The sequence below is a fragment of the Plectropomus leopardus genome, chromosome 19 (genome assembly GCF_026936395.1).
Source record: "Plectropomus leopardus strain MGB_pleo_1.0 chromosome 19, ASM2693639v1, whole genome shotgun sequence".
In the NCBI taxonomy this organism is placed as follows: domain Eukaryota; kingdom Metazoa; phylum Chordata; class Actinopteri; order Perciformes; family Serranidae; genus Plectropomus; species Plectropomus leopardus.
This window is the reverse complement of record NC_142194.1, coordinates 19984597-19993954: the sequence shown is the minus strand read 5'-3', so window position 1 is coordinate 19993954 and position 9358 is coordinate 19984597. Positions and strand designations below refer to the sequence as shown.

The following is a 9358-nucleotide window of genomic DNA, read 5'->3' as shown; positions in this document are numbered from 1 at the left end:
CCTGTCAGCAGGCTGATTAATACTTGTAACGTTAACACTCACTGGTTAACGTCGTTGGTGCTAACAACAAGAAACCGAGCTGCGGATGAAGTTTGTCATCTTCTTGTTTTCCTCCGTTTTTGTGCGCCGCTTTCAGAGCTCCTGTTCGTTTTCAGATTGGACCTGTATCTCTTTCCGTCTTCTTTTTCTCTTTCAGACCATTAACACCACACACACACACACAAACACACACACCACATGGATGTATCAGTGAAATCAAACAGCCCGCTGTTTACTTCCTCAAACTTGACATCCTCGGCTCGCGATTGGTCATTGGCTTTTTTTTTTTCTTCGATCTTTATTTACACAACAAATTGTAACAAAATCAGTATACAATTTACCGTAACCAAACAAAATAATTACAAAAGGCCATGTGGATATTACTTTTTTTAAAAAAAAAAAAAAAACATATATAAAATATACAAATATCAAGTGTCTTGTTATAGACTTTTTAGTGGAATCACTGAGTAGTTTCACATACTTCAGAAAATAGACAGTACTAAGTTTTCTGTTGCTAAACTTACAATTATGTATAAAGAAATTTGCAAAGATTGATACCAAATTACTCATGTTAAAAAATGCTTTGTCTTCTTGTCTAATTGAGAGAGACAATATGAGCACTAACTACTCAGCAAATACATTTTCTTTAGGAATGAGCAATGATTAAATTGCACTTTTGCTCCAGGAAGCCGATGTAAATTTGGACTCATTTTGTCAGTGTTTCAGTGCTGCAGTGGACAAACACACTTAGATTTACTTTCCTGGGATGGCAATGTTTGTTGGCCTATCTAGTGCAGGGATACTCAACTTGCCTATGGGTCAATTTTGCAAAATGAGGGGAAGCCAGGGGCCAGTCAATAATTACATATTTTTAACGACCATATAAATAATTAGCCTGGACGTCGGTTAGGAGGTTGGAAGGATCTAGAGGTGACCTTGCTTGCCATCAGGGCCCCTCAGCTTTGGAACGACCTGCCAGAGGAGATAAGGCTCGCTGTCTTCTTTTGAATCACTTCTTAAATCCCATCTCAGTTGACTTGCTTTTGTGTGATGCTGTTGATTTTATTCTATTGTGTAAAACAAACATATCAGGATTTAAATACTTGACCGCTTCATGGGTGACTGGCTTTTGCTTTCCATTGGTCAAATACCAGCTTAGCAGACACTGCATCCTGAACTCCCATTCCTGTTGTAAAGAAAAAAGCCTTAATGTACTGAGCTGTAAAAATTAAGTACTTTCCATGTGAATGGATGGACAAGGCATGTATAAAACTGGGTTTACCAAGGGATTTGAACACAGTTGTCTTCTCTCGGAGGGCAGGTTTTGTCCCATTAATAATATCTCCGAGCTCTGCAAACACCTCAGCCTGAATCAAGACATCCAAATTCATATTTCATTGCACATATTCGGCAAAGAGAACACACACTTTAGTGATCTTATTGAGGCAGTTAGAAAGCACCGTGACAGACTGACCCCAGAGAGGATGACGTCACCGGACTCTGCCATAGCTCCCTCCCTGCTGTCGGTGTACACCACCGCCTCCTTCATCAACACGTCATCCAGTTCCCGCCAGTTTGGCCTGCAAGCTCCCACTGCTGCTCAGCAACAGCAGAAACAGTGAGAAACATTCATTTCAATTTCAATAGAATAATAATAATAATAATAATAATAATAATAATAATAATAATAATAATAATAATAATAATTTTATTATTATTATTTATTTAACTAAGTTACTTTTAGATTTCTATTATATTAAATTAACTATTGTGATTTTAAATAAGCATTTACTTAAAAAGGGTCTTTTTTTTAATAAATTGATGTATTTTTGGTGATAGATTTTACAGTCTGTAATGTTTTTATATGAAAAAAATCTACTTTGGTTACATAAATAAATAAGATCCACTGATGCCTAAGTCATGTCAGTATTACTATAACTGGACAAGCCAGCCAGCTGGTTGAGTTTAGAACCCTGTATCTGTATGGATAAAAAAAAAAACTGAAAAGATGCTTAATGTGGAATCAGCAACACAATTTTACCATTTTTGCTAAATGCGCCTGGTAAAGATTTTTTTTGTGTGTGTGTGTTAATCATTTATTCTTACCTGCCACATGGGCTCCTGGTTTAACCCACTGACCAAAGAGCACTGGCTCTGTACATCTGGTTACCGTCACTATGGCGTCCGCCCCCCTCACCGCCTCCTCCACTGAGGCACAAATCATCACCGGACCACTGACCGAGCTACAAAACCTCTCGCCTCCCTGTCTCGTGCGGCTCCACACGCGCACCTGTGGCGAGGACCCAGGGTAAGTTTAACCATATTATATCAAACAATCACAACTAACTAACATATCAATAAGTTGTCAGTGTTGTTGTTAACCCTTTCTTGCGCTGCATTCAGATGCCTTTCATCAGCGTTAAACCTTTGAACTTTGAGCAAATTGGGTTGATTCTTTTTAAAAACATGTGAAGGAGGGATGAGCAACATGACATGAAATGTGCCAAATCTAAAATACAAACCAAAAATATCAAGAGAACTGCATTTATATAAATATCTTTTTAAATTAGGTCACACTAAAAAATTTATTTATTATCATTTATTTATATTATATGAATTTATGTTAATTATATAATTATTTTTATCCTTTTAATTTCATTTTTGCACTATTTGTCATATAATTTCCAGTTTCTGTTCTTTTTTCTTTGCTAATTTTATGTCATTTTCTTGTAACTTGTTACTACTTTCTTGCCAATTTTGGTGTATTTCTAGTTAAGTTGCTCATTGGTTTCTTCCCTTGTTTTTAAAGAAATCAAGCCAATTTGCTCAAGTTTAAAAGAGTCAAACTACCATGATACTTTGTCGAATTCAGACAATCCCAAACAGGTTTCTGTGTCTGTCACATTGTCTTAATGGAATACTACAATATCAGTGCAGCAATAACATAATGCACAGCAGATCATAGGGCGGGCAGTCCATACCTCTTTAAATGAAAACATTTCTGTGAATGCATTGTAATGACTTAAGGCCTGTTTGCCAGTCCCCAAGATAGCCAACACCTTTGCTTCAGGATCCATCAGAAACTGCGTGACACAAACACAATGTTAAACATTAGGACGGCACTGAAAGATTAAAGACACGCGAATAGAAGCAAAGGACGTACCTTAGCAGAGATGGCCGAGACTGCAGCTGTCCTCATGCTTGTTATTAACTCTCCATCCATGACCTGCAGGTTGGAAACTCTGTTCAGACAGGCCTGAGTGAGGCTGCTAAAGTACATGTCAAATGAATTTTTCCTAAGATGTTCTCTGTCATTTTAAACAGTTCCTATCGCATCACTACAGAAGTGTTGCATTCATTGAATATTTAAAAAAAATAAAAATAAAAAAATGAACTCCTTATCTCATAACTGCGAGAAAAGATCTTGTAAATTATGAGAAAAAATCTTGTGATTATGAGATCCCAATCTAGTAAGGTACCACATACTGGCCACTGCACGTCCATGTTACAGTAAAACATTGGCTGGTTTGCTTAATGCTTTCAATTAAATGTTATAAGCTTGTTATTGGCTTGTAAGTTAGTGGACATTTGGTTAGACGAAAAGATAACTGTTTTACAGCTGTGGTTTCCAGTGGGGTACATTAGTGAGGAGCTGTCCAATTTACAGTGGTCCTGAAATGACTGACGATATTTTGGGGCATGTTTAGTACAAAAACCTTACAACTGACATAAAAATTTGACACTTGAATTTGAAGTACTCGTACTTCAAACCTTCAAAGTGCCGATATTTCTAAGGCATGGTCATGATGACACTCCTACGCGTTTCTGCATGCAAGCTTTCGCCAGGGAGTCAAACAGATCTGAGGACAACAAAAGGTCCTTTGATACAGATGTATCTGGGGGCTGTGGCCTGGAAAGAGTGTAGGTGTTTACAAATTCCAGCAGATGGCATCATTTAGGTTCACAATGCTCATAAATAGTAAATATAACAACTAACAGGGTGAAAAATGTTTGCTTTTTAACAAACAAAACCAAAAAACAAGACACAGATAATTTTTATTTATATATAGTGACAAAGTTTACAGGAATGCAGTAAAATCTAGGTCCTCATTTAAGCCTGGGTATTTAGTGGCCTGTAATTTGTAAATCCAAAAAGTTTCACTTTGGTTGAGCTTCTTTAGTCTGTCTCCTTTTCTTATGGAGGGTGGGATGTGGTCAATGACAAAGGCTTGTAATGTGGCTGGGTTTTTTCTCATCTACTTTATACTCCACTACATTTTAGAAGGGTATATTGAACTTTTTACTTCACTACATTTATCTGACGGCTTTAGTTACTTTACAAGTTTTGTGCATTAAAATCATAAGGAGCGTTTATAAAATATAAAGCCCTGATATTAATTACATTACCCAACAGCTGTAAGAAGTACAACTGCAAGGATTAGATGATTCATCAATCCATCTATTACAAGAAATAATTGCTGTTTATATTGATATCACAGTCTTTTTCTATTTTTCTAAATAATCCTGATTTTTTAAATTTTATTATTTCATGGTTTTGAATATTTGGGGTGTTTTTTATAATCGTGAAGGTTTTTGGGGGTATGTTTTTTCAAGATTCATTAATTTATGTAGTTATGTATGTATTTATTAGTTTGTTTGCGCATTGGGTGCTTTTACTTTTAATATATTAAGTGCATTTTGCTAATCATACTTACTTCTACTCTAGTGACATTTTCAAAGCAGGACTTTTACTTGCAACTGTGTATTTTCACAGAGTGGTATTAGTACTTTTACGTGAGTAAAGGACCTAAATACTTGTTCCACCACTGGTTTTACTCACAGCCTTTACATTCCCATACTCCGGGTCCAGCAGCACCACTGTTGCGTTTGTGGACGGCAGCTTTGAACCGTCCTCCCTTTTGTAGAAACACACCAATTTTGTGCACAGGATCCCGTCATTCTCCATGTAAGTAGGCATCAAGCCCAGGAAGCTGTAAAAGTGAAGGATTGTTAGCCAGCAATAGCAAAGCGCGTGTTGGTTCCGTGTTTGTTCAGGCTGACGCAGGCCTACCCGCTGTGCTTCTGCAGCGGCACAGTGGTGCGCGTCGGCTGGATCACCTCTGCGCTATCTCGTCTGGAGAATTTCCCCAAAGCTTCCTCCAGACGGGGGACCAGCTCCCGGTAACGCAACAGCGGCTTCACTTCGTGCTCCCAGATAACGACAGGAGGCCCGGCCATGGTTTCTTCCTGTTTGACTCACGAGGGCTGATCGTGGTGAGTTTGCTCCAAAGTTCAGCCGCTGACTGTGTGGACGAGCTGCGTTCACGAGCCGCAGTAAGGCTCTTTAAACGCGGGGACGGAGGGCTGGCGGGGTCATAGAGGGCTAAAAATCTGTGGTGAAATTTGAGTGGAGAGTACATCTACTCAAGTCCTGTAATTACGAGCAGCTGTGAAGAATTTTAACTTTACTTCAATGCATATTTTTATTTTCTGCCACGTTAGACTTCTAAATCACAACATATTCAAAAACAAATCTTGTACTTTTTTTTTTTACTCCAATACGTTTAGTTGTTAAGCTTATTAGTTTCTTTGCAGATTTAAATTATTAATACAAAATGTTAAATTAAGTATGATTTATTATTATGAAAAAATAAAACTTAATTGATCACTTTTAAGGGACATAACTTTAAATTCCCACTCCTCAGCATTTAAGTCAAATGTACTTTCCAGTTCTCTACATTATTCATTTAGCTGCTACACATTTTACATTAAAATATAATAAACTTCTGATGAAGTAGATAGAAGTCCATCTATCTATCTATATGAATATACACACACACACACACATATATATATACATACATATGTATAAATAAAGAGAGATTGACACACACACATACATATATATATATATATATATAGATAGATAGATAGATATTGACATAGATGTGTGTGTGGTCCACCTTTCTCCAGAATTAAATACCATTTCTTTTTTATATTTAAAAGTAGTTTCTTAGCACTTGCATTGTTTTAGTTAAGTGGGATTTTTTTCCTGTTTTCCGGTCGCAGTTGTTGCTTTTAGGCTACCTAAGGATCTTATTACTTTACCTCATTACTACCACTTTTCAGCATTAAATATATTGTAGCATGAATATTGGGAGGCATCTCTTAACAGTTTGGGTAGGCTAAAAGTCACAGCTTATTAGTGGCCTGAAGCACATAGCAGCGGCGCTGCTGTTTCATTTGGTTGCATTCAAAACATTCTCCCTAGACACAGAACATTGCCCTCTATAGGGCTAAAACTCATATTCTTCCCCAAATGTATCAATCTCTATATTAATTACAAATTGCTTTGGACACTGGATATTGTTAAAGGTTAACAACACAATCTGAATGAAAACACAAAACACTGAAGTGAACAAACACTGGGTTTAAATAAAAAATTATTTTTTATTATGAATCAGGTGATGCCATGGCAAACTGATACACTCAAGTGGACACGATGTCCTAAAAAGTAAAAAAGAAAAGAACATCTATATTTTTTTTTATCATGCTTAACTGTTTTTTATCAAACAATCTTATTTTCAAACTAGAATTCGTCTTTCTCCCTTTTTTTCAAAAGGAGAATTTGTCACAACAGTGCAACAAAAATCAGACGAGCAGTCTCTCAATAGCCATCTGAACAGACTGAATCTGCGGTTTGAGCTGAGAGCCCTCCTTTATGGTGACTGAGGTAGCGATGACGGGGCGAGACACCCCACAGGCCCGGCCGAGGGCCTGCTTGGAGCGGACAAACACGTACGGGACGTTCTTGTCCTCACAGAGCAGTGGCAGGTGGAGGATGATCTCCAGTGGTTCAGCATCAGCAGCCATCACAATAAACTCAGCGATGCCTCTGTTCAGGGTTTTAGTGGCTGCAGGAGAAATAGATCACAGTTAAAATAATGTGTGTGCATCATAACTGTGAACCATGAATACTTTAACTGCTTCAAACCTGAACAAATTGGCTTGGTTTATTCATTTCATAAAACATGGGAAGAAGGCAATTAGTAAAAAAAAGAAGAAATGATGCCAAACTGTGCAATTCATCAGAAAAAAGGAAACAAAAATTACCTGTAAATTGGGGGAAAAAAATACAAACAAGTCTTGGAAAAAGTGTTAACTGTAACAATTCTGTAACTATCTTACATGATAGAACTATGTCAATATAGTTGTTTCCTAGGATTAAAAAAAATCTAAATGTACTTATTTCTTGCAATTTGTAAACATTTCTTACCAAGTCACTCATTGCCCTTTTTCCATGTTTTTAAAAAAAAGTTATTTGAAAGCAGTGATGTTGCTCCAGGTTTTAAAGGGTTAATAACAAGTTGTGCACTGGTAGCCTTCCTGGTTTTACAATCAATTCTGAGATAAGTCTGCAGATTACTTTCTTGACTATTAGTGCAAAAAGCCAATCACTTCCTTAAACTGCATTACACTTTAATTAACCAACACTTATTTTAAACATAAACATATTTTCTCTTGATTATCATATATGATGAAAATAAGCAGCCAACCCTTACATTTGAGAACCAATACCAGCAAATATTTGGCATCTCTGCTCGGAAAATGAATCACCTTGGAAAATGATTTTCATTTGTTAAACAAATTCAGAAACTGACTAATCCTTGCAGCTGTACGGTGATGACAGTGATTTGTAAAAGACCTTCAGTGAAGTTACATTTCTAGGGTCATGGTCATTTAAATGCAGACATTTGAGACACAGCTGTGTTTGTAGCTCATCTGAAAAAAAATCATCAATCATCAATAAATGACTTCACCCTCTGTAACAATACTGTATGGTAGAAACATCAGAACACTTATATTTTCGATGTGTACACGTTAATATCCTCTAGACCGATTCAGTCAGATCTCCAAATACATTTTGGAAAGAATATGTCACTCAGAGAACCTGATGTAGTAGTAGAGTGTGTGTGTGTGATTTAGTATATAGTGTGTGTGTGAAATATAAAACTGCGCTACAATGCAATGTATAAAACTGGTATGCAAGTTAAAAATGTGTGCTAAGTATTTTGAGGTTTCATAATGCTACGTTAGGGGAAGAAATCACTAAATTCAACTTCTAACAAGCATTTTTACGACATCTAAATGATTTGTTTAAATCATTTTAATACAAACTAAGGCCTTATATTAAGATTAATAAATTCAATGCTTTTTGAGACTTTTCAGGTATCAGCTGGAACCCTGATCCTGTATGTGGACCATGAACTAGTTACATTTTTAGAGACTTTTCCTCACCTTCGTTAGCTCCCTTCCTCAGCTGCTTGTAGTTGGACGCTTGCTGCACCAGGTCCAGGATGGTTTTGGTCAGCGTGGCGTCGGCCAGCGGGTAGGCCTTTGGGTTCACTTGGGGTTCAGTCTGGTCGCAGTACACAACACGAAACACACATTAATCACCGGAAATTAAGTTATCAAGCTCTAAACAGTGAATAAATAAAAAGGTGTTTTGCGTTAGTTCGCCCCGCAGCCTGTTTCCTCCAGCTTGCTAACAGTTAGCTAGTGTGTTAGCTTGTTAGCTCAGTCACAACACTCACCATGGTGACTCGTTTCTCTGCTGTTCCGGCCCTCTCGGCGAAATGCTTCACGGAGGACTATTTCCTTTCACTCGGGATAGAAAGGACGACAAAACGAGAGTTATTGTTCGTGTAGGTGATATCTTTGCGAAGCTGCGGGTTTCCTCAGCTCTGTCGCATGCAGCCAGTCCAAACGGTCACCGCACGTGTGAGATAGAGCACATGCGCACTGGGCACAGCAGCCAAAAACTACAAATCACCACATGCTGTTTTTTTAACCGTCCTTGGTCTTCTTCTTTGTTTAGTTAAGGCGGTCGGCATCCAAAAAGTGGCGTTACCGCCACCTGCTGGATATCAGCCTTCATAGCTTGAGCAAATTGGGTTGATTTCTTTCAAAAACACAGAAAGAAGTTGCAAGTTTTTGGTTGTAAAGTTTTAGTTATATATATATACATATTTACATACAAAGATAATCCTTTATTAGTTCCACACTGGGGAAATTGCATTGTTACAGCAGCAAGGTGTGTACAACATAAGCAAGCAAAAAACAATATAAATAGTAAAATTGTTAGAAATAAATAAATAATAGAAAAAAAAGAAAAGAAAAGAAAAGAAAAGAAAAAGGTGCCAAATAGTAAAAAAAAATGAAGGTACCAAACTAAACAGTTAAAAAAAATATTAACACCAATTGCACATGGAAGATAATTGCACCTAATAGTTAACAATAATCACAATAATAGTATTAT

At 37.1% G+C, this 9358-nt stretch overlaps 2 protein-coding genes across 2 annotated transcripts; both read right to left on the bottom strand.

The window, feature by feature from the left end:
* Positions 1 to 246: 246 nt before the first annotated feature.
* crym (crystallin, mu) lies at positions 247 to 5427 on the bottom strand. The gene is made up of 8 exons (XM_042508463.2): positions 5111 to 5427; positions 4880 to 5030; positions 3203 to 3265; positions 3021 to 3122; positions 2146 to 2329; positions 1514 to 1635; positions 1322 to 1406; positions 247 to 1225 (listed from the first exon to the last, which is right to left on the bottom strand). Exons 1-8 carry the CDS (start codon positions 5275 to 5277, stop codon positions 1152 to 1154), a joined length of 948 nt encoding a protein of 315 aa, XP_042364397.2. The 5' UTR covers positions 5278 to 5427; the 3' UTR covers positions 247 to 1151.
* Positions 5428 to 6469: 1042 nt separating this feature from the next.
* Positions 6470 to 8875, bottom strand: LOC121959239 (NHP2-like protein 1). Its single transcript, XM_042508464.2, has 3 exons — positions 8634 to 8875; positions 8338 to 8458; positions 6470 to 6953 (listed from the first exon to the last, which is right to left on the bottom strand). The coding sequence occupies exons 1-3, from the start codon at positions 8634 to 8636 to the stop codon at positions 6691 to 6693; spliced, it is 387 nt and encodes a 128-aa protein (XP_042364398.1). The 5' UTR covers positions 8637 to 8875; the 3' UTR covers positions 6470 to 6690.
* Positions 8876 to 9358: the final 483 nt, after the last annotated feature.